The sequence below is a fragment of the Rhinatrema bivittatum genome, chromosome 19, assembly GCF_901001135.1.
Source record: "Rhinatrema bivittatum chromosome 19, aRhiBiv1.1, whole genome shotgun sequence".
NCBI lineage: Eukaryota > Metazoa > Chordata > Amphibia > Gymnophiona > Rhinatrematidae > Rhinatrema > Rhinatrema bivittatum.
Window position 1 is genome coordinate 15,074,394 of NC_042633.1, and position 25,285 is coordinate 15,099,678.

General features: G+C 45.1%; 1 protein-coding gene across 1 annotated transcript in view; it reads left to right on the plus strand.

Annotated features, from left to right (window-relative positions):
* The window catches only part of LOC115080259 (extracellular calcium-sensing receptor-like), a 71,522-nt gene that overhangs the window by 38,567 nt on the left and 7,670 nt on the right, over positions 1 to 25,285 (plus strand). Inside the window, exon 4 of the mRNA XM_029584414.1 lies at positions 11,116 to 11,274. Within this exon, the coding sequence (XP_029440274.1) occupies positions 11,116 to 11,274 (159 nt within the window). The remainder of the gene's footprint in view (positions 1 to 11,115; positions 11,275 to 25,285) is intronic.

Sequence of the window (25,285 nt, forward strand, 5' to 3'; positions counted from 1 at the left end):
GATGGGAAAGAAGGGAGAAGTGGTGATTGTTGGAGATTTTAATCTGCCGGATGTAGACTGGAGAATCCCTTCTGCAGAATCTAAAAATAGGAGAGAGATAGTGGATGTCCTGCAAGGGGCTCTGTTCAAACAAATGGTAATGGAATCCATGAGGGAAGGACTTATACTCAATTTAGTGCTCACTAATGGAGATAAGGTCTCTAACGTCCAGGTGGGTGCCCACCTCAGCACCAGTGATCATCAAACGGTATGGTTTTCATATCACAAATAGGATACGGAATAAGAAGCACGAACACCCGAGTTTTGCAGTTCAAAAACACAGACTTTGATGAAATGGGGAAGTACTTGGAGGAAGAACTAGAAGGCTGGGAGAACAAGAGAGATGTGGAACAACAATGGACCAAACTGAAAGGAGCAATTACCAAGGCATCTAATCTATATGTTAGAAAAATAAAGAAAAGAAAAAGAAAAATGAAACCTATCTGGTTCTCAAAGGAGGTGGCAGACAAAATAAAAGCTAAAAGAACAGCGTTCAAGAAATATAAAGAATCCCAAAGGGAGGAGCACAAGGAAGAATATCTGGTGGAACTGAGGGAGACAAAGAAAGTAATCAAGATGGCAAAAAGTCAAGCGGAAGAGAGGATTGCCAAAGAGGTAAAGCGAGGCGACAAAACATTTTTCAGATATATCAGAGAAAGGAGAAAAGTTCAAAATGGTATAGTGAAATTGAAAGGTGAAAAGGATCAATGTGTGGAGAGAGATGAAGAAATGGCAGAAATATTAAATGAATACTTCAGTTCGGTGTTCACTAAAGAGAACAAGAAACTGGAGAGGAGTCGAGTAGATGTAACTCCCTTTTAGAAGAGAATGTATGGGAAGAGCTGGGCAAACTGAAAGTGGACAAAGCCATGGGGCCTGATGAGGTTCATCCCAGGATACTGAGGGAGCTCAGAGATGTGCTGGCGGGTCCGCTGTGTGACCTGTTCAATAGATCCCTAGAAACAGGAGTGGTGCCGAGCGATTGGAGAAGAGCGGTGGTGGTCCCACTTCACAAGAGTGGGAGCAGAGAGGAGGCTGGAAACTACAGGCCGGTTAGCCTCACTTCGGTGGTGGGAAAAGTAATGGAGTCGCTGCTGAAAGAAAGAATAGTGAACTATCTACAGTCAGAAGAAATGCTGGACCAGAGGCAGCATGGATTCACCAGGAGAAGGTCCTGTCAGACAAATCAGATTGACTTTTTTGATTGGGTGACTAGGGAATTAGATCAAGGAAGAGCGCTCGATGTCATCTACTTGGATTTCAGCAAAGCTTTTGATATGGTCCTGCACAGGAGGCTTGTGAATAAAATGAGAAGCTTAGGAGTGAGTGCTGAGGTGTGGCCTGGATTGCAAACTGGTTGACGGACAGAAGACAATGTGTGATGGTAAATGGAACTTACTCTGAAGAGAGAGCGATGTTAAGCGGAGTGCAGCAAGGATCAGTGTTGGGATCGGTCCTGTTCAATATCTTTGTGAGCGACATTGCCGATGGGATAGAAGGTAAAGTTTGTCTGTTTGCAGATGATACTAAGATCTGCAACAGAGTGGACATGCCAGAAGGAGTGGAGAGAATGAGAAGGGATTTAAGGAAGCGGGAAGAGTGGTCGAAGATATGGCAGCTGAGATTCAATGCCAAGAAGTGCAGAGTCATACATATTTATTTATTTATTTATTTATTTAACAGTTTTTAATATACCGACGTTCGTATGGCACATCACGCCGGTTTACAAGTAACTCAATTAAAGGAGGAATTACAATGAACAGGGGGCCGGGGATGGGAGCAGGCCAGAAAGAGGAGGGGGGTAATGGAGACAGGAGAAGAGAGGGAAAGATAGGTAGCGTGAAATAGAGAATAAAGAGCAACCGTCAAAACAGTAGAAGGAACTTATTTACAGAAGGATCTATTTACAATAGTTACATCTAAAATAATATTGATTACTTCAGTTTCATTGAAAAACTTTATAAAATTGCAGAACGATAAAAAAGAGAGGGCAGGCAGCGGAGGGTGGAGAGGTATTGCCTTAGGGAGGGAAAGGCGGGCAGGGTGGGAGGGAGGGAGACTAGGAGGCTATAAAGGTGGGGGTGGGTAGGACTGGGTAAAAGTGTCTAGGGGTGTGAAAATCTAGGGGTGTGAAAATCCGAAAGAACTGTATTCGATGGGGGGTGAAGGACTGATGTGCACAGAGCAGGAGAGAGACCTTGGGGTGATAGTGTCTAACGATCTGAAGTCGGCGAAACAATGTGACAAGGCGATAGCTAAAGCCAGAAGAATGCTGGGCTGCATAGAGAGACGAATATCTAGTAAGAGAAAGGAAGTGATGATCCCCTTGTACAGGGCCTTGGTGAGGCCTCACCTGGAGTACTGTGTTCGGTTCTGGAGAACTTATCTCCAAAGGGACAGAGATAGGATGGAGGCGATCCAGAGAAGGGCGACCAAAAAGGTGGATGGTCTTCATAAAATGACTTGAGGAGAGATTGAAGAACCTAAATATGTACACCCTGGAGGAGAGAAGGAGCAGGGGTGATATGATACAGACTTTCAGATACTTGAAAGGTTTTAATGATCCATGGTCAGCAACAAACCTTTTACGTTGGAAAAAAATCAGTAGAACTAGGGGTCACGATTTGAAGCTCCAGGGAGAAAGACTCAGAACCAATGTCAGGAAGTATTTCTTCACGGAGAGGGTGGTGGATGCCTGGAATGCCCTTCCGGAGGAAGTGGTGAAGACTAAAACTGTGAAGGATTTCAAAGGGGCATGGGATAAACACTGTGGATCCAAAAAGGTTAGAGGATGGGAATAAAGAGAAGAGCCATGGGGGTGGATTACTGGAGTGGAGGCTACTACCTGGTGATTACTACCCTTACTCAATAAGCCTTCGCATGGTTAGTGCAACTCCAACATTGCTCTCTGCTTCAATGGCAAGGGGAAATGTGGAAAAGAGGATTTGCATTCAGTTAACAACCAACAAGGACTGAACTTCACAATCTGTGTAAACAAATAAGAGTAGGGGTAGCTTGCTTATTATGGCGGTTACTACCCTAAACCAATTAAGCCTGATACATCACTTTGAATGCATATACATCATTGCTCTCTGCTTCAACGGCAGAGGGAAATGTGGAAAAGAGGATTTGCATTCAGATAACAACCAACAAGGACTGAACTTCACAATCTGAGTAAACAAATAAGCGTGAGGGTAGCTTGCTTATTACGGCGGTTACTACCCTAAACCAATTAAGCCTGATACATCACTTTGAATGCATATACAGCATTGCTCTCTGCTTCAATGGCAGGGGGAAATGTGGAAAATAGGATTTACATTCAGACAACATTCAACAAGGCATTGATCTGTGCAGTCTGGGTAAACAAGCATCGGGGTAACTTGCTTGATGCGGCGGTTACTACCCTTAACCATTAAGTCTTATGCTCACCTTTGATGCAACTCCAACATTACTCTCTGCATCATTGACAGGGGATGGCAGGAAATTTGAATCAAACGGTTACCAACAAGGGCCCTGAACTTGGTGGTTGATGAAACAGATAAGTATGGGAAAATAAGTATGGATGCTTGCTGGACAGACTAGATGGGCCGATTGGTCTTTTTATGCCATCATTTCTATGTTTCTATGTTAAGGGCCTATTGCAGCTTGGAAAATAGCCCCCTTAGCCAGCTAAGTCATCCGGCTAACTGTGATTATTGGAGCTAGGCAGTTAACTTAGCCAACTAACTCAACTCCTCCCAGTAACACCCCTAATGTATCCGGCTAAATTCTAGCCTCCTAACTTATTAGCCAATTAAAATTTAGCCAAATAGACTGAATATAGCCAGGTAAGCCATTTAGATGGATCACAGAGGAGAAGGTTTTCAGGAAGCATTGGTGGTTCAGTGGTAGAATTCTTATCTACCCTGTGGGAGGCTTGGGTTTGATTCCTGGTCAATGCACCATGAAACCTTTCAGGTCTAGAACGGGTAGATATGAATCAGTTATGTACTCCTTTGGATAATAGAAAGACTAGGGGGCACTCCATGAAGTTAGTATGTGGCACATTTAAAACTAATCGGAGAAAGTTCTTTTTCACTCAACGCACAATTAAACTCTGGAATTTGTTGCCAGAGGATGTGGTTAGTGCAGTTAGTGTAGCTGTGTTTAAAAAAGGATCGGATAAGTTCTTGGAGGAGAAGTCCATCACCTGCTATTAAGTTCACCTAGAGATTAGCCATTGCATTAGCAATGGTAACATGGAATAGACTTAGCTTTTGGGTAGTTGCCAGGTTCTTAAGGCTTGGATTGGCCACTGTTGGAAACAGGATGCTGGGCTTGATGGACCCTTGGTCTGACCCAGTATGGCATGTTCTTATTATGCTATCCATCTAAATAGTTTTGAATATGGACCTCACTATTATTATTAATATCTAATATTTTATATACTGCCATGTCAAACTGGTGCTCTGTAAAGTTTAAAGCAGACATAAAATGATTTGAGTGTGCTTTGTGCAATTTACTGCATACATAAAATGCTAAACAAAATATATTTAACCATGTCCATTCCCCACGGCTGTTGAGCCCCAGCCAACTCATTTCAATCTCCGAAAAATGCATGCATTCATGTTGCAGGCCTTTTCCTTCCTTTAGGCCCCAGTGAAGAAGAGAAAATTTCTCCTCCTTCACCACACAACTCACTGAAATGGAAGATGATGGACGATAGATTTGGGGTTCCTCTCCTTCCAGTAGGTCTTTACTCTTTAGCTCATACCATGGAGATCAAATATCTCCACGCAATATCTCTGATCCCCCTCAGAACCAGATTCAGATGCTAACACTTCAGAAACAATCTTAATAACTACCCCCATGACTCATGGCACCATCTTATATAGCACTTCTAAAAGTCTAAAAGCTATCCCCTTTGGGGGAAGGACCCAGCTTTCACTCACTTTCACCCCCCCCCCCCCCTTTGGACCTCCCATTGTGTCACATTGGCAGCATATACAGTTGTAATAAATAAATAAATAAATATAGTCAAACCTGTTGGTGGTCACATGTTGAAACAGAGTAAGTAAGTCAATCCATGTGAGGCAAGGATGAAATAAATATGGTGTCTCAATAGATAGCTGTGCAAAAAGCAGTAAATATCAACAGGAATAGGTGAGAAGTAGATGTATATTGCGGGGGTGTTCTGCCCATACCAGGAACTCTCTGGAATTGGCCCAGAGACTACGGAATTCAAAAGAAATTGCCGGGTCTCCGGGCCGAGATACCAATACTCCAGGTGCTGCCGCAGAACTAGAACACAGAATTAAAAGTTCCCTGAAGCATGCAGGGAGGAGAGGAGGAGGAGTGTCAAACTCAGGCCAAGTAACCGAAAGAAGGAGGAGTATCAGCCCTTATGCAAGGGAAGAAGAAACAGGAGCAACCTGGGCCCCATGAGAGAGAAGTAAAGTGGAAAGGAACTGTCAACCCTGTGCAAGGGAAGAAGAACTGGGAGGAGCCTGGGCCCCACAAGGGGGAAGAAAAGTGATAGAAACATCGGCCCCAATGGGATGGAAGATGTGGGAGGAGATTCATCAGCCCCCATCCCATGGCAAAAAAAAAAGCAGGAGGAGATCCTTGGTCCACAATGAGGAGGCTGCTGTCCCTAGTGGGTTCAGGGTGAGGAAAGAGAATGAGTGAGCATGTGTCAGAATGAGAGAGAGTGAATGACCATGTGTGTTAGGATTTCACCTGCTATGCAGCCTCATCCTACCCCTGCTGCCGCCTGCAATGATACCTCCCCACCAGCAAAGGCCTCCAGCAAGCTTAGCTTCCAGGCTTGCCAAGCTCCTCATCTCTGCCTGTGCCATGCCCAAGTGTCAGCCCTATGTAAATCTGCCTTTCCATTGTATCCTTGCCTTCACATGGTGTCACTCTTGACTCCGTGTCCTGGCCCCTGTTCCTTGTCTTGCCTTGTGACCTTCCTGTCTTGCGGCCTTTGGGGCTTCTTGCTCTTTCTCTTGCTTTATAGCCTTTCAGCTTTCCTGCTCCATGCCTTGCCTTGTCTTGTGGCCTTCTTTCTCCTTGCCCTGCCTTGAGGCCATCTGCCTATTTGCGTTGTATCTTGTCTTGAGGCCTTCGGGCCTATTCTGCCTTGTATCATGTCTTGAGGCCTTCAGCCTGTGCTGCCTTGTTTCCTGCCTTGAGGCTTTTGGGCTTACTCTATCTAGTACCCTGCTTTGTAGCCTCTCCGAGTTTTCCTATTGCCTAGTGCCCTACAGGCCTCCTGCCTTGTTGCTGTCGGGATTCTATGTTCTTTGTTCAGTGTTATCCTTGTCTGCCTTGACTAACTCCTGACTTGTGTGCCTTGTTTAGTCTTATCCTTGGTTATTCTTGTCATGCCCTGTCAGTCCTGTCTGTTCTGGTATCCTGTCCAGTCCTGCCTGTGCCAGAGCCCTATTCTTACCTTGCCTTGCCTCAGTCAGTTTCTTGTCTAGTTCCAGATCCTGCCCAGTATCCAGCCGAGCCTTGCTATGTCCTGCCTGCCAAGTCCTGCCTGTCTTTTCCAGCCTGCCAAGCCCTAACTTGCCTCGTCCTAGCCTGGCCTTCAGCCTTGCCTCATCAGCCCACCTTCTAGCCTCACCTGCCCAGCCTTGCCTATACAGCCTTGTCAGGCTATCTATTATCTATTATTATTATTATTATTATTATTATTATTATCTATTATTTATTATTATTATTACTATTATACAAGGCTATCTATTATCTATTATTAATAGATAATAGATAGCCTTGTCAGCCTATCTATTATCTATTTATTTCTCAATTATTATTAATTTGTTTACTTTATCTGTTGTAATACCTGTTTAATTTTTAATCTTAGTTTCCGTTCCATGTAAAGGCACCGCCTGTTAGTTCTGAGTTAAATGTACACCGATACGATGTGCAGACGGCTGTCGGTATATAAAAAAATGTTAAATAAATAAATAAATAGATCTGTGCCTGTCTGGTCCTGCCTTGCCTAGTCTGGTTACAGCCTGTACAGACTCACTATGTACTGCCACCACAGAGACCTACTGGCCCCCAGAACCCAAGGGCTCAACCTGCAGAGGAGGGGGCAGGCTAGGCAGAAGACCAGTCCTTGTCTGGTCCTGAGTCCTGCCTTGCAGCCCCCCATGCCACGCTTCGGGTGGGTTTCCAAGACCCTAGAAACCCTTACAATGTGAGAGAGGTGGTGTATATGAGAATGAGAGGGGTGTGAGTGAAAGTGAGTGTGTGTACGTTTGTGTGAGAATAAGCACTTATGCATGTGAGAGGCTGAGAGTGAACATGTGAGTGTGTGTGCATGTAAGAAAAGAAATGTTTACATGTACTGCCACAGCCCCCATGCCATCCTGCTAATCCATGATGATCTCAGGGTCAGTGGAAATCAAAAGTTTCCAGGTATGGTTCTGACCTGTGTGGTAATGGGGAGGAGAGGAGAGTCACTGGTTCTTGAAACATTAAGCACATAAAAACGTGCCATACTGGGTCAGACCAAGGGTCCATCAAGCCCAGCATCCTGTTTCCAACAGTGGCCAATCCAGGTCATAAGAACCTGGCAAGTACCCAAAAACTAAGTCTATTCCATGTAACCATTGCTAATGGCAGTGGCTATTCTCTAAGTGAACTTAATAGCAGGTAATGGACTTCTCCTCCAAGAACTTATCCAATCCTTTTTTAAACACAGCTATACTAACTGCACTAACCACATCCTCTGGCAACAAATTCCAGAGTTTAATTGTGCGTTGAGTAAAAAAGAACTTTCTCCGATTAGTTTTAAATGTGCCCCATGCTAACTTCATGGAGTGCCCCCTAGTCTTTCTACTATCCGAAAGAGTAAATAACCGATTCACATCTACCCGTTCTAGACCTCTCATGATTTTAAACACCTCTATCATATCCCCCCTCAGTCGTCTCTTCTCCAAGCTGAAAAGTCCTAACCTCTTTAGGCTTTCCTCATAGGGGAGTTGTTCCATTCCCCTTATCATTTTGGTAGCCCTTCTCTGTACCTTCTCCATCGCAATTATATCTTTTATGAGATGCAGCGACCAGAATTGTACACAGTATTCAAGGTGCGGTCTCACCATGGAGCGATACAGAGGCATTATGACATTTTCCGTTTTATTCACCATTCCCTTTCTAATAATTCCCAATATTCTGTTTGCTTTTTTGACTGCCGCAGCACACTGAACCGACAATTTCAATGTGTTATCCACTATGACAGCTAGATCTCTTTCTTGGGTTGTAGCACCTAATATGGAACCCAACATTGTGTAATTATAGCATGGGTTATTTTTCCCTATATGCATCACCTTGCACTTATCCACATTAAATTTCATCTGCCATTTGGATGCCCAATTTTCCAGTCTCACACGGTCTTCCTGCAATTTATCACAATCTGCTTGTGATTTAAATACTCTAAACAATTTTGTGTCATCTGCAAATTTGATTATCTCACTCGTCGTATTTCTTTCCAGATCATTTATAAATATATTGAAAAGTAAGGGTCCCAATACAGATCCCTGAGGCACTCCACTGTCCACTCCCTTCCACTGAGAAAATTGTCCATTTAATCCGACTCTCTGTTTCCTGTCTTTTAGCCAGTTTGCAATCCATGAAAGGACATCGCCACCTATCCCATGACTTTTTACTTTTCCTAGAAGCCTCTCATGAGGAACTTTGTCAAATGCCTTCTGAAAATACAAGTATACTATATCTACCGGTTCACCTTTATCCACATGTTTATTAACTCCTTCAAAAAAGTGAAGCAGATTTGTGAGGCAAGACTTGCCCTGGGTAAAGCCATGCTGACTTTGTTCCATTAAACCATGTCTTTCTATATGTTCTGTGATTTTGATGTTTAGAATACTTTCCACTATTTTTCCTGGCACTGAAGTCAGGCTAACCGGTCTGTAGTTTCCCGGATTGCCCCTGGATCCCTTTTTAAATATTGGGGTTACATTTGCTATCCTCCAGTCTTCAGGTACAATGGATGATTTTAATGATAAGTTACAAATTTTTACTAATAGGTCTGAAATTTCATTTTTTAGTTCCTTCAGAACTCTGGGGTGTATACCATCCGGTCCGGGTGATTTACTACTCTTCAGTTTGTCAAGCTGGCCTACCACATCTTCTAAGTTCACTGTAATTTGATTCAGTCCATTCATGTCTCTGACGGTCTCATCTATATACCTCTCTGTATGCCTCAGCTCCTCCAGGTCTGCCACTCTAGCCTCCAGAGATCAGACTCGTTCTCTGAGAGATAGGAGCTCTTTGAATCGGATGCACACATACATTTTCTCATCGGTGGGTAAAAAATCATACATGTAACACTCAACAAAGAAGACTGGGAAGCCCCCCTCTTGCTGCTGGTCTGCTGCCTTCATCTTAAATTTGTTCAGTTCCAGTTAAGTTTTAGGTTGCTATGGGTGTAGGACTGTGTATGATTAGATCCCTTTAAATGTATTAGTGTATTCACTATATATCTGATAGTGACCTACAAGGGAATGCTTAAATTCTTGATAAGGTGTGGGGAATTTCTGAATTTAAGTTAAAAGGCTGATTAATTGATTTATTTTGAGTGTATGTGTGTGTGTGTGAAAGTGTCACCTGCCTATAAATTAAAGGATGAGCTAGGGGAGGGTGGGAGGATTGGGAAATACAAACACACAAACTTCTGTTTTTTGCCTGCCTTTCTGACTACCTATTTAATACAACACACACAAAACTCTTGGTTTTTGCCTGCCCTCTGATTAGCTTTTCAATATAGACACACAAACACACTAATTAATATACCCCAAGGGGTAGATTTTCAGAGCCCTGCTCGCCTAAATCCGCCCAAAACCGGGCGGATTTAGGCGAGCAGGGCCCTGCGCGCCGGGAAGCCTATTTTACATAGGCCTCCCGGCGCGCGCAGAGCCCCGGGACTCGCGTAAGTCCCGGGGTTCTCGGAGGGGGGCGTGTCGGGGGCGTGTCGGGGGGCGGGCCCGGTCGTCGCGGCGTTCCGGGGGCGTGTCGGCAGCGTGTTGGGGGCGGGTACGGGGCGTGGCTACGGCCCGGGGGCGTGGCCGCGCCCTCCGTACCCGCCCCCAGGTCGCGGCCCGGCGCGCAGCAGGCCCGCTGGCGCGCGGGGATTTACGTCTCCCTCCGGGAGGCGTAAATCCCCCGACAAAGGTAAGGGGGGGATGTAGACAGGGCCGGGCGGGTGGGTTAGGTAGGGGAAGGGAGGGGAAGGTGAGGGGGAGGGCAAAGGAAAGTTCCCTCCAAGGCCGCTCCGATTTCGGAGCGGCCTGTGAGGAACGGGGGGAGGTAGCGCGGCTCGGCGCGCGCAGGGCTATACAAAATCGATAGCCTTGCGCGCCGATCCAGGATTTTAGTGGATACGCGCGGCTCCGCGCGTATCTACTAAAATCCAGCGTACTTTTGTTTGCGACTGGAGCGCAAACAAAGTAGGCTGGTCGCGCTCGTCTGAAAATCTACCCCCAAAAATGTTTTACTTCTCCCCAATACGTTTAAGTTTTAAAAATTTCCCCAAAGCAGTACTTTACTGATTCTTTTCCAGCCACCAGCATAGTGATCCACATGGTGTTATAATGACAGAGAAATAATATATATCTAAAAATATTGGGTGGGGGGGGTGGTTCTCTAATATGGGGTTTAATATGTATCAGAGAACTTAATCTCTCCCAGGACATATTTTAACACCTTATTGAGTTTATCAAGGAGTCCACAAACCCAGATCAACTGCCTGGTTAGCTCAGAATGAGGTGGGATAAATATAGTCAGTGTTGCTGAAGTGATATTTTCAGCCACATTCTAGGTGTGTGGACTTCAGTGATTATCAGGATATTTTATACTTGGTTAATAAGCCTGTTAATGAGATAGAAATGCATTACAAATTCTGGATATGGCTGGTAAGGCTGAGACACAGCTCTATACTATGAAATCAGGCTGTCAGTGTAAAATCAATGCAAGCATGTCTCCTTTTCTCCGCACAGCTCCTGCATTATGTATGGAAGGTGCGTTTCCAGAACACCATGGGCCCGGGAGATTTTCTTTGACCAAAAGGGCAACCCACCGGCTGCTTATGACATTCTTAACTGGCAACTGCCTTCAAGTGGCTCCTTTACCTATGTAAGGATTGGCCACTATGACTCAGGAGCCGCCCGTGGCCAGGACATCAAAATCAACATCAGTGCCATCACGTGGAGTGAAGACTATGCACAGGTTAGATGATCCCCCTGTCTTCATAGAAAAATGATTGATAATATGCTCAGAAGTAGTGATGGGAGGAACCTTCTTTGATATGTTTGAAATCCAGTTTCAGATGCGTGAATCATTTGTTTGGACTCTGTCAATCAAAGTCAGCTCCGCATTGCTTTGAATCTGACTCGTTGATTTTTCAGTAATTAACATAGAAATATAGAAATGACGGCGGAAAAAGATCAAATGGTCCATCCAGTCTGCCCAGCAAGTTTATGGTAGAAACTACTGGCCATACATGCCACCTTTATGATTATCAATTTCCCAGACTGTCAAAGTCAGGGCCCTTGTTCGTTGCTGTTTGAGTCCAATCCCCCATCACCTCTTGCCATTGAAGCAGAGAGCAATGTTGGAGTTGCATCAAAAGTATCAGGCTTATTGGTTAAGGGGCAGATTTTCAAAGGGTTACGCGCATAACCCCCGTAAAGCTGCCCCAAGCTGCCCCTGCGCACGCCGAGCCTATCTTGCATAGGCTCGGTGGCACGCGCAAGCCCCGGGATGAGCATATGTCCTGGGGCTTCGAAAAAGGGGCATTCCAGGGGCGGGGCGCCGACCCGGGGGCGTTGTGGGGGCAGGACCGAGGCCTCCAGAACAGCCGCCGTGCCGGGGGATGACGCGCCGGCAGCCAGCCGGTGCACGCAAGTTACGCCTGCCCAGAGGCAGGTGTAACTTTCCCGATAAAGGTAAGGAGGGGGTTTTAGATAGGGCTGGGGGGCAGGTTAGATAGGGGAAGGGAGGGGAAGGTGCGGGGGGGGGGGGGCGGAGGGAACGGAGGAAGGCTGCGCGGCTTGGCGTGCACAAGTTGCACAATGGTGCACCCCTTTGCGCGCGCCGACCCTGGATTTTATAAAATGCGCGCTGCAGCGTGCGCATGTTATAAAATCGGGTGTAGATTTGTTCGTGCCGGGTTGTGCAAACAAATCTATGCCCGCACGCAGGTTTAAAGATCTGCCCTGAGGGTAGTAACATAAAACACGAAGGCAGGCGATCTAAAAAAGCCATTAGGAAAACAACAAGGAATAGATGCCACAGTCCTTTTCAATTCTTTATTGAAGTGGAGACGTATCTAAAATCTTACAGCCCGACTCTGGCCAAGTTTCGCCATTATCAAAATGGCTGCCTCAAGGGCTTAGATATATATCTATTTTTGGACTCAGGCTGGCTGAAACAGCTATAAGCTTGTGTGACAAATTTGTCTTTTCAAATACAATCCACTGTGGCACTAATTCTTATTGTTTTAATAGTGAATCATAGTCTTGTAAATGCAATTCGTCTATTGGCTCCCCAATTCAGAAAACGTATTGGTCATGCACTTATGCTTCACATTTGGATTGTCATCTCCACTCGCACTAACAACCATGTCCTTGTTGGTTGCTGTCTGAATCTAATTCCCCTTTTCTTTTCTCCCTGCTGTGAAAGCAGAGAGCAATAACGGAGTTCATCAACAATATGAAGGCTTATTGGTTAAGGGTAGTAACCACCACTCAGCAAATTATCTCCATGCACTCTTTTCTTCAATTCCATTATCTAACCTTTAGGGATCCACAGTGTTTATCCCATGCCCCTTTGAAATCTTTCACTGTATTTGTCTTCACCACATCCTCTGGAAGGGCATTCCCTGCATCCACCACCCTCTCTGTGAAGAAATGTTTCCTGATGTTGGTTCTGAGTCTTCCTCCCTGGGGTTTCAATTCGTGACCCCTAGTTCTAGGGGTATCTGAAGGTCTGTATCATACCTCCCCTGTACCTACTTCTCTTCTAGGGTGTACATATTTAGATCTTTCAGCCTCTTCTCATAGGTCTTCCAATGCTGACCCCTCACCATTTTTGTCGCCCTTCTCTGGACCGCCTCCATCCTGTTTCTGTCCCTTTTGAGATGCAGTCTCCAGAACTGAGCACAATACTCCAGATGAGGCCTCACCAAAGACCTGTACAATGGCATTATCATCTCCTTTCTCTTACTGGTTATTCCCCTCTCTATGCAGCCCAGCATTCTTCTGGCTTTAGCTATTGCCTTGTCACATTGCTTTGCCGTCTTCAGATCATTAGAAACTGTCTGGGACAGGACCTTGAACTCAGTAATAGAGTCACCACCCCAAAACCCAGGGTTCGGCAGTCTGTATCTTGGGAAGACTTCTATGGGAAGAAACATTGCAACAGTAAGAACTAATTTTTATTTATTGTCCACCTTTTATAATACTGCAAGATGGATTCCATTCAGATATTGTAGTTATTTCATTATCTCCAGCTGGTTTACAATCTAAAAATATATTTTACTAAGCTATAGCATTTTTCCTGGAGGGGAAAATACTGTGGGACTTACAAAGCCATGGTACTCAGCATTGCTGCTTTGAAAATGCTGTGGTATTTTTCCCAGTGATAAAATACCAAAAGGAAAAAATACCACAGCATTACATAAATCCAAAATTTCATGCAATGGTGGCTCTGGGACTGTAGGGGTTCTGCCATGTCTTAAAGGGCCAACTGGCCCCAACTAATACCCCTCCAGCTGTGTAAAAGACTCCATGGTGTCTCCATAGACCCTCTTCCCCCCCCCCCCCCCCCCACCAATCATGGAGACAGCCAATAAGAAAATACATATTGAAAGGCTTAAACCCCTGGGGACAGGCCTTGTCCCACCCCCTCACCTTTTTGTATATGGGCCTATATTTAGTTTTTATTAAATATGATTTTGTAATAGGAAAGACAAAAAGAGAAGAGGGTGCTACATAAATAAATAGGAAAACAACTAGAGTAGCAATGTGAGGGAGTCTACAGGAAACTCCCTTAGATCACCTTAAGGGACCAGCCACAGCTATCTGATCCCAACCCAGCAAGGGTTTCTGCACCCAGGGAGGATTCCCTTCGGCCTAGTATAAGAAGACAGGACCCAGAAGGGTTAGAGAACCCTCAGGGAGCAGGCAGGAAGCCAGCCTAGCTAAAATCTGCTATGTTTGATGAGTATTCTACCTGAACATAAGGTGAGCTACATTTGTTGTTTTGATTTGCTTTGCACTGTAAATAAATTGCACATAAAGGAAACAACCAGAGTCCGCCTCCTTATTCCTCCTGCTGTTTTCCAATCCAGTATTTCCCAGGTTACCAAAGGTACTCAAAAAACAAAAGGGTAATGGATAATAAATGGAGTTTTTCCCTTCTGAACTACTGTATGGGAAGAGGCCGAGAGGAATTTTGGACATAGCTCGGGAACCTTAGGAAGATGAAGGAAACCCTGGGAAGAACTTCGTGAACTACATTCTCTGAGTGCAGGATCATATGAAAAAAGCTGGAGAGATGATCCACCTATGCCTAGAGAAGGCTCAGGCTACCAAAACCTGAGCTTATAAGAGCTCAATGGTAAACTGAGCATTTCATCTGGGGGAACACATCTTTGCCCTCCTCACCTCTTCAGAAAGCAAGCTATTAGCCCTTTAGCAAGGATCCTATGGAGAAAACAAGGCCCATGGATTACAAAATAACCCATCCTGATAAACAAAGGAAAACTCAGATCTACCACATAAACCTTCTGAGGAAGAGGGTTCCACAGTTGTGTGGAGTGGTACAAGAAGAAGAGTTTGTTCCAGAGGTCAGACCTGACGTGGACCAAACCCAGATTCTTTTCAGAGAGCAGCTGTCCACTGCACAGACAGCTGACTTAAAGCAGCTTGTGAAGCAAAACCAGGAAATCTTCTCGAACATACCAGGTAATGCACACCTGGTGCAGCTGAGCATGACATCATTATGCCTACTGAAGTTATTTTGCGACAATAATCCTATTGTATTTCTGAGGCCGGATGCCACATCATTGAGACTGAAGTAAAGGAGATGCACTGGCTTGGAGTTCTAGAGGAATCTAACAGTGATTGAGCCTCACCCATAGTGTTGCTGCCGAAGCCAGATGGCAGCATAAGATTGTGCATTGACTTTAAAAAAGTCAACGTCTCAAAACTTGACGCATCCCTGATGCCTCAAATGGATGAGCTGATTGAGTGTCTGAGATCAGCCCAGTTCATCTCTACCCTGGACTTTACAAAAGAGTATTGACAGGTGCCTCTCATGCCAGTAGTGAAGGTGAAGACTGTATTATTGACTCCCGGGGGACTTTTTCAGTTCACCATCCTCCCTTTTGGATTCCATGGTGCCCCCACTTCATTTCAGAGTGGGTACACAGCCTCCTATTTAGATGACATTGTGGTGTACAGCCCAGGTTGGTAGACACACCTAAGTCAACTCCAGGCCATGCTAACCAGTCTGAGGAAAGCAGGACTGATGGCAACCCTAAGAAGTGCTTCCTAGGGGGGAAATAAGTCCAATATCTTGGCTACACCGTGGGGAAGGGCAAGGTCCATCAGCAAACCCTGAAGATTGAGGTGATCACTTGGGTACCAGTCCCAAAACAAAAGTGAAAGTAAGAATGTTCCTAGGCATCACGGGATACTATAGAAGATTTATCCCCAATTATTCGGAGAAGGCAGAACCTCTCACAAGGCTGTTTGTGAATAAAGCACCAGAGAAGGTCCAGTGATCAGCTGACTCAGAGAAGGCCTTCTGGGCTCTGAAAGAGCTGTTATGCTATGAACTAGTTCTGATAAGTCCACATTTCACTAAACCCTTCATAGTGCAGACCAATGCCTCAGAGGTAGGCTTGGGAGCAGTCTTAGTCCAAGAGAAGGATGGTCAAGAACATTCTGTGGCATACATTAGGGGTGTGCATTTGTTTGCAACGTATTGGCAATCCGCAACGTATATGCCATATTCGTTGTATTCGTGGGGGTCACGAAACATATGGCGAACCCCCACGAATACAATGTATCACTAACGAATAAACCCCCACCCTCCTGACCCCCCAAGACTTGCCAAAAGTCCCTAGTGGTCCAGCGGGGGTCCTGGAGCGATCTCCTGCACTCGGGCTGTCGGCTGCCGGTATTCAAAATGGCGCTGATAGCCTTTGCCCTTATTATTTCACAGGGGCTATCGGCGCCATTTTGAATACCGGCAGCCGAGCCCGAGTGCAGGAGATCGCTCCAGGACCCCCGCTGGACCACCAGGGACTTTTGGCAAGTCTTGGGGGGATCAGGAGGGTGGGGGGGGGTGTAGTAAATTAAATTTAAAGGATTGGGATGGGGTTTTGTTTGGGAAATGAATTACATATCTAACTAATGAATGGATCGGGGTTCCCCGAGAACAGATGCAACGGATTTGGTTCCCGACGAATATGAATACCGAATGGGACAAATCCGTCCCTGCTGCACATCCCTAGCATACATTAGCCGGAAGCAGATGCCTCCAGAGAGGTGTTATTCTACAGTTGAAGGAGGTCTTGCAAGTCAAGTGGGCCTTAGAGACCTTATTCTACTACCTGCTGGGATGCAGTTCATGCTTGTAATGGACCACCAACCACTCCTATGTATAAATAGAAATAAGGAGTCCAATGAAAGGGTAATGAGATGGCTCCTGGCCCTAATGCCCTTCAACTATAAGATCCATCATAGGGCAGGAAGGGAGAATTAGAATGTATAGCAGTGAATGATGACATAGACTTAATTGGCATCTCAGAGGCATAGTGGAAGGAGGACAACCAATGGGACAGTGCTATACCGGGTTACAAATTATATCGCAATGACAGAGAAGAGCACCCAGGAAGCGATGTGGCGCTTTATGTCCGGGATGGCATAGAGTCCAACAGAATAAACATCCTGCATGAGACTAAATGCACAATCAAATCTTTATGGGTAGAAATCCCTTGTGTGTGGGGAAAACTATAGTGATAGTATATCTCGAACCACAGCTTATCAACCCTTCAATCCTTCGGCTTGCGCCATAAAGCTCCCCCCCTACCTACGTCCCTAATCTGAACGAATCATAATATGTCCTGCCCTCTAACACCCCTTCTCACCTCCTTGTTGCCTTAACCTCCCCCTCCTTCATCTATTTTTCCCCCTCCCCATCTATCCCCCGCACCCCTCTCTACTCCCCCTTCCTCCCAGCCCCCCTTCTTTCTGTTCAATCCCTAGCAACTCTATTTTGCACTCTCCCAGTACTTTATCCAATCTGATCTTACTTTCAAATAACTTCTGTGTAAATATGTTATAGTGTATATTGTATATTTTAGATTTTATATATTATCCCTTTTTCTTCTTACCCTCTATTTACATTATACTACTTAATTTTAATCATTCTCCCAAAGTTTCATTAAGCTTGTTAGTTGCTTCAGTTATGCGTTCCATGTAAAGGATGTGCCCTCTTTCAGTGGCCTTTCTATATGTTATCTGTAAACCGGTACTACATGAAGATGTGGTAAGGCTGACTGACAAACTGAAGAGTGGTAAATCACCTGGACCGGATGAAGAAGAAAATAAAAAATGAAATTTCATATCTATTAGTAAAAAAGTTTTACCTATCATTAAAATCATCCATTGTACCTGAATACTGGAGGATGGCTAATGTAACCCTGATATTTAAAAAGGGCTCCAAGGGCGATCCAGGAAACTACACACCAGTTAGCCTGATTTCAATGCCAGGAAAAACAGTGGAAAGTGTTCTAAATATCAAAATCACAGAACATATAGAAATATATGGTTTAATGGAACAAAGTCAGCATGGTTGAGCGACGTATGAAGCCCTTAGTGAGATTTTCGTGGATGTACTCCATCATGGCTCAAGTCTTGGCAGGGGATAGCGGGTATGTACGGCCTCGGGGGGTTCTGAATTAGGCTGCAGGTTGATGGCATAGTTGAAGGTGCGATGAGGAGGTAGAGTATCTGTGGCATTTTTGGAGAAGACTTCAGCAAAGGCGACATACTGGGGCGGTATGCCAGTAAGCCGAGTGGTCGTGGTGGTGCAGCAGAGGGGCGTGACCAGTTCAAGACACGTGGAGCGACATGCTGGACCCCAACTGGACAGTTGCATAGTAGACCTTTAATTTCCGCACTTACCCCTCACGGGCTCCCCCGCCAACCACGAGGCAGGTCCCAAGGTCCTCCGCTCCTTTCCGGCCGTCCTCCACCTCCGCGAGCCCAGACGCCGCAACCAATCGGCCTCCAAGCGCCGTGACTGACGTCATCCGGGCGTCCCAGGAACATTTAAATCTTCGCTCCTCCCGGCGTTTCTTCTCTTCAGCACCGGCGGCATTTCGGAGCGGCAGCAGCTGGCAAGGCCTGCGCGGTCGGCGCTTAAGCCCGTCGGTGTAAGGCCTTTAATTTCCGCACTTACCCCTCACGGGCTCCCCCGCCGACCACGAGGCAGGTCCCAAGGTCCTCCGCTCCTTTCCGGCTGTCCTCCACCTCCGCGAGCCCAGACGCCGTGACCAATTGGCCTCCAAGCACCGTGACTGACGTCATCCGGGCGTCCCAGGAACATTTAAATCTTCGCTCCTCCCGGCGTCGTGCGCCCCTTCGTGCGCCTCCTTTGTGCCTCTCCCACCCTTTCTCAGAACGACTTACTTCTTTTCAGTTTTACCCTGCCACCTCTTTTATCCTTTCCCTGCACAGTAAATTTCTCTGTACCCAACACCCTACCTCCACTTCCGCCCATTCATTCCCTCACAATGCCACCCTTTCACTGCAACTGCCCCCTACCACCCCAACACCAATACACAACAAACCAGACACCCCTATTATCCTACTCACCAGTACACCTCCAAAGAAGGCTTATACCAATAACCATCTCCCCTCTAACACAATTTCTAGGCCTATCACTTATATCAATTCTCCTTTTCAATGCCCAGTCCTTACAAAAGAAAACTCATATCCTCTATGACCTCCTAACTGACTACAACCCAGAAATCTGTGCAGTTACTGAAACCTGGCTCAGACCCCATGACATCCCCCTCATAAATCAACTACCCACCGATACATATGATCTCATTTCCATTCCACGTAAGAACAAAAGAGGAGGTGGCTTACTCCTAGCTGCAAAAAAAGACCTTAAGCTTACACCCTATACCTGCAACCTCCCCAACCAATACAAAATTGGTCTCTTTAAATCCAAATCCCTCCAAATCTGCATTATCTACACCCCCCTGGACTGCTAGAAAAAGACTCCTCTCCTCTGATCGAATTCTTTGCTAACTCTATATCTCCAGACCTTCCCACTATCCTCCTAGGAGATTTTAATCTACATGTTGATGCCACCCCCCAATCTCCGGCATGCGAAGCCTTCATCTCCTCTCTCGAAGCAATGGGCTTTACCCAAAGCATACATGCACCCACACACAAAGCCGGACATACTCTTGATCTTATCTTTACAAACTCACCCATCAAAACCATCCACTCTCCTACATGTCTTCCTGTACCCTGGTCTGACCACTCTATCATCCGTACCACCCTTGCACTTCCCCCACCCACTCCTATTTCCCCCTCCTTCCCCCTATCACTCAAATACCGTAAATCATGCTCCTTAGATTCCCTCTCTCAGGCCTGCTCTTCCCTCACCAACCAACTCGACATCTCATCTCCAGACAATGCCTTTTCATCCTGGAACAACCTTACCCTAAACATTGCCAATACTCTCTGCCCCATCATGACAAAAACTATCAAAGCTACCCATCCAAATAAAAAACCCTGGTTCTCACCTGAACTTAGAAACCTCAAGTCCCGCCTTAGAAAGGCCGAACGATGCTGGCACAAACTCCCCTCCCCAGCACACAAGACAACCTACTACCAGCTTATGCATGAATACAGAAACACCATTCTTGTCACTAAACGAGAATACTATTCCAAAAAAATACATGGTTTCCAACACAACCCCAGAGCCCTCTTTTCATTGATCTCAAACCTTACCAACTCTTCCTCAGCACATACCCAAATCCCCACCTCTAAGAACCGCTGCAACGAACTGGCTCTGTTCTTTAAAAACAAAGTCTCCTCCCTCACCGCACAATTCTCACCTAACCCCAATAATCTGAACCTACCCCTCCTCAACTCGTTCCCATCTACCTTGTCTACCTTTGAATCATCCTCCACCCTGGAAATAGAAAACATCCTAAAAAAAATGAAACCATCCTCTCATCCCACTGAAACCATCCCCTCTAAACTTCTTCTTTCCATTCCGAAAACTTTTTCCAAACCCCTTTCTATCCTACTGAACTGCTCACTAGAACAAGGCATTGTTCCCAACCCACTCAAGCATGCAGTAGTTAAACCTATCCTTAAAAAACCCAATCTTGACCCCACCACCCTCTCTAATTTCAGACCCATCTCCAACCTTCCCCTCCTCGCGAAAACCCTAGAAAAGCTTGTTAACTCTCGCCTTTCTGACTACATTGAACAACACAACATTCTTCCCCCTACACAACATGGTTTTCGAAAGCACCTGAGCACCGAAACTTTACTCCTCTCTCTTACTGACACCATTATCAAGAGAACTGACTCTGGTACCTCCTACCTCCTTGCTATGTTAGACATCTCTGCAGCTTTCGATACTGTTAACCACACCATCCTCCTTAACATCCTAAACAGTATCGGCATCACTGGAGTTGCACTCTCCTGGCTTAAATCATATCTACAAAATCGCCAATTTACAATTCTCCTAGACAACCACGAATCTGATGCCATTAAACTGGATCAGGGCGTTCCCCAGGGCTCCTCTCTCTCCTCTACCTTATTTAACATTTACATGCTTCCTCTCACCACCCTCCTCACTAATCTTGGCATCAAACACTTCATCTACGCAGATGATATGCAAATCCTCTTCCCTTTCTCTGACTCTCTTAACTCAGCCCTCCAAAACTGGGAATCATGCCTTACCGCCATCAACAAACTACTCACTGACATGCACCTTGCTCTCAACCCCCAAAAGACCGAACTCCTCATCATTTCCACTAAACTACCCCTCCCTTCCCCTCCTCCATCCTACTCCTCCACCACCTTCCACCCACACATCCGCAACCTTGGTGTTCGTCTTGATAATCAACTCTCCTTCAAACCCCAAATCAAAGCCATCTTAAGTGACTGCTATTTTAAACTACAAACCATCAGAAAACTCAGACCCCTCCTGCACTTCTCAGATTTTCGCACAGTACTCCAATCTATCATCCTCTCCAAGATCGATTACTGTAATGCTCTCCTACTCGGCCTCCCTTCCAGCCACACCAAACCTTTACAACTCCTACAAAACGCTGCTGCACGTATCCTTACCAACACTAGAAAAAGAGATCATATCACTCCTACCCTCTTTGATCTCCACTGGCTACCAATCCAATCTCGTATCCTGTTCAAAACTCTCCCTGATTCACAAAAGTATCGCCAATGAAAACTACAATTGGCTCTGCCCCCCACTCCTTCCTCGCACATCCACCAGATCCACACGTCCTGCCCTCCAAGGAACACTCCGCTCCCCCTCTATCAAACCCTACAAGCTAAAATATACTATGAATAGAGCTTTCTCTCTCGCCGCCCCCACTCTCTGGAACTCTCTCCCTCCAGATCTCCGCATGGAAACATCCACCCCAAAATTAAAAAAAAAACTAAAAACTCTGCTCTTCCAACAAGCCTACCCTCCCGCTACTCCATCCACATAGGGGTAGATTTTCAAACACGGCGCGTTCGTGTACTTTTGCTGGCGCATCAGGCGCAAGCAAACGTACGCGGGATTTTAGTAGATACGCGCGTAGTCGCGCGTATCTGCTAAAATCCTGGATCGGCGCGCGCAAGGCTATCGATTACGTATAGCCGGCGCACGCCGAGCCACGCAGCCTACCCCGTTCCCTCCCCTCACCTTCCCCTCCCTTCCCCACCCGCCCAGCCCTGTCTAAACCCCCCTCTTACCTTTGTCGGGGGATTTACGCCTCCCGGAGGGAGACGTAAATCCCCGCGTGCCAGCGGGCCGCTAGCGCGCCGGGACGCGACCTGGGGGCAGGTCCGGAGGGCGCGGCCACGCCCCCGGACCACCCCGGGCCGTAGCCACGCCCCCGGGCCCGCCCCCGGAACGCTCCCGACACGCCCCGAAAACGCCGCGCGGTTCGGGCCCGCCCCCGACACGCCCCCCTCAGAAAACCCCGGGACTTACGCGAGTCCCGGGGCTCTGTGCGCGCCGGTAGGCCTATGTAAAATAGGCTCACCGGCGCGCAGGGCCCTGCTCGCCTAAATCCGCCCGGATTTGGGCGGATTTAGGCGAGCAGGGCTCTTAAAATCTGCCCCATAATGTATAAAACTTTTTTCCATAAGACTGTTTGATTTCCCTTGTAAATATCTTGTACATATAGTTCATAACTATTATAAAACCTGTGTTTTCTGTATTTTTTTTGAAATACCTTTATCTCTAATTTTATAGCTACTGTTCTAGGAATTGCCCTGCCTACCATTTTGTTTCCTGTAAGTCTTCCAGTTATACCTTTTTAATTCAAATTTTATTGTTAATGTTCCATGTAAAGGCTCTGCCTACCTGTTTTGAGTTTCATTGTACACCGATACGATGTGCAAACGGTTGTCGGTATATAAAAAATGTTAAATAAATAAAATAAATAAACGCTGGACCCCAACTGGACAGTTGCATAGTAGACCAGTCAAACTGTGGGGAGTGTTTACGAAGCCAAGGTAGACCCAGAACTACCGGTTGTATGGCCCGGTCCAGAACATGGAAGGAGAGGAGCTCCACGTGAAGTGCCCCGGTCTGGACTGTGAGAGGTTCGGTGGTCCAGGTTACCCGACCAGGCAAGGGATCCCCCTGGATAGAATTTAAGTATCATCCTCCTCATAACATAGAATTACTAAAAGAGAAATTAGAGGAAAAATTAAAAGATTTAGATTTTAATGATTGCTGCACCGCAACAACAGCATGGATAAATTTAACTAATAAACTAGCAGATGAAATAAACCCCACAAAACACATACGCATCAAAGAACCAAAACAAATAAATCCCTGGCATAACGAAAAGATAAAAGAAGTAAAGCGAAATCTTAGAAAAAAAGAAAAGGAATGGAAAAAACATGGAACAACAGAAAACTTAACCAAGTACCGAAAACATTTGGCATATTACAAACAAGTAATCCTTGATACAAAAAAATAATACTTCAGTTCAAAAATAGAAAAATTTGCAAATAACTCGAGAACTTTGTTCACCATAATTAAAGACCTTACTAATGATAAAACTGTCTCTCCCCAGAATCTCCCAGAGAATAAATGCAATGAAATAGCACAGTTTTTCAGTGACAAAATTGCAAACCTAAGAACCAAAATCCCAAGCACAACTAAACAAGAGATTAAAATGCATACCAGAGACGTTACCCAATGGCCCTCATTTACTGAGATATCAAGCCTTGAAGTGGAAACCATGCTAAAAAAGTTAAATCCTGCTCCACATATAATTGACACCCTACCTACTATGGACATAAAAAAGTTAGCTAACATAGCCTCCCCAATACTAACGAAGACTATAAACTTATCACTAGAGGAAGGTTCAATGCCCGATATACTGAAAGGAGCTATTATTAAACCAATTATAAAGAAAAAAACATGGACCCCCTAATCCTGAACAACTACAGACCAGTTTCAAATGTACCATTAATTTTGAAACTAATAGAAAAAACTGTGCAAAAACAACTAGCAGAACATTTAGATAATAACAATATCCTATATCCTTCACAACACGGTTTCCATAAACATTACAGCACAGAAAACCTACTGCTCTCACTGACAGATAATATTCTGAGAGGATTTGATAGTGGAAAACATTACATCCTTGTGCTATTGGATCTCTCATCAGCTTTTGACACAGTAAATCATGAAATACTTTTTAAAAGACTAGAAGAAATAGGTCTACACAGCAACACAATAGACTGGTTCAGATCATATCTAAGTAACAGATTTTTTCAAGTACAAATTAAAAACACAATGTCAGAAAAAGTAAGTCCACAAACAGGAGTACCACAGGGATCAGCACTGTCTGCGACGCTCTTTAATATTTACCTGCTACCTTTGTGCCATCTACTTGCAGGCCTGGGAATCATACACTACATATATGCTGATGACATACAACTAATTTTACCCATTGATGACACAATTGAAAAAACATTAAACCTTGCTAACATTTACCTAGACATAATTAAACAACTATTAAACCAAATGGAACTAGTCATAAATATTGAAAAAAATGAATTCTTATACTTGGAATGAAAAAATATTGATATTATTCAAACTCCAATTTTGCTTAAAAATAATCAGAAAGTGGAATTAGCCGAGAAGATATAGAACCTCGGTGTTATAATCAACACAGAACTTAGCCTTAAACAACACATATCACTGAAAGTAAAAGAAGGATACGCTAAACTAATGGTGCTCAGGAAGTTAAAACCTTTATTGACACTAACAAACTTTCGAACAGTTCTACAAGAACTAATATTTGCAAGCGCTGATTACTGCAACACCATGTTTTTGGAATTACTTTATACAACTATAAGACCTCTCCAAATATTACAAAACTCCGCCACAAGAATACTTACAGGTAAAAGAAAAAGAGATCACATTACTGAAACACTAGCAGAATTACACTGGCTACCCATAAAACATAGAGTACAATATAAAGCACTATGCACAATACATAAATTAATCCATAATGAAAAAGCAGAGTGGCTTAACACAGCACTGTATGTACATGTCCCACAGAGAAACCTGAGATCGGCTAACAAAGCCGTCCCTTCTGTTAAGACAGCAAGATTTACCCAAGTCAGGGAACGAGCACTGTCCTTAGTAGGACCCATACTATGGAACACCATGCCCCTTGAGATAAGATTACAGAGAAATATCAATCTATTCAAAAAAAGTTTAAAAACCTGGCTTTTTAAACAGGCATTTTACAAAGAGAATGGAGAATAGGAAAGTAAATAAAGCTGGCATCAGAACATCAGCACCCAGCACTTAGTTCACTATGGGGTAGATTTTAAAAGCCCTGCGCACGTAAATCCTGCTGGATTTACGCGCACAGGGCACTTGCGCGCCAGTGCGCCTATTTTGCATAGGCCGCCAGTGCACGCAAAAC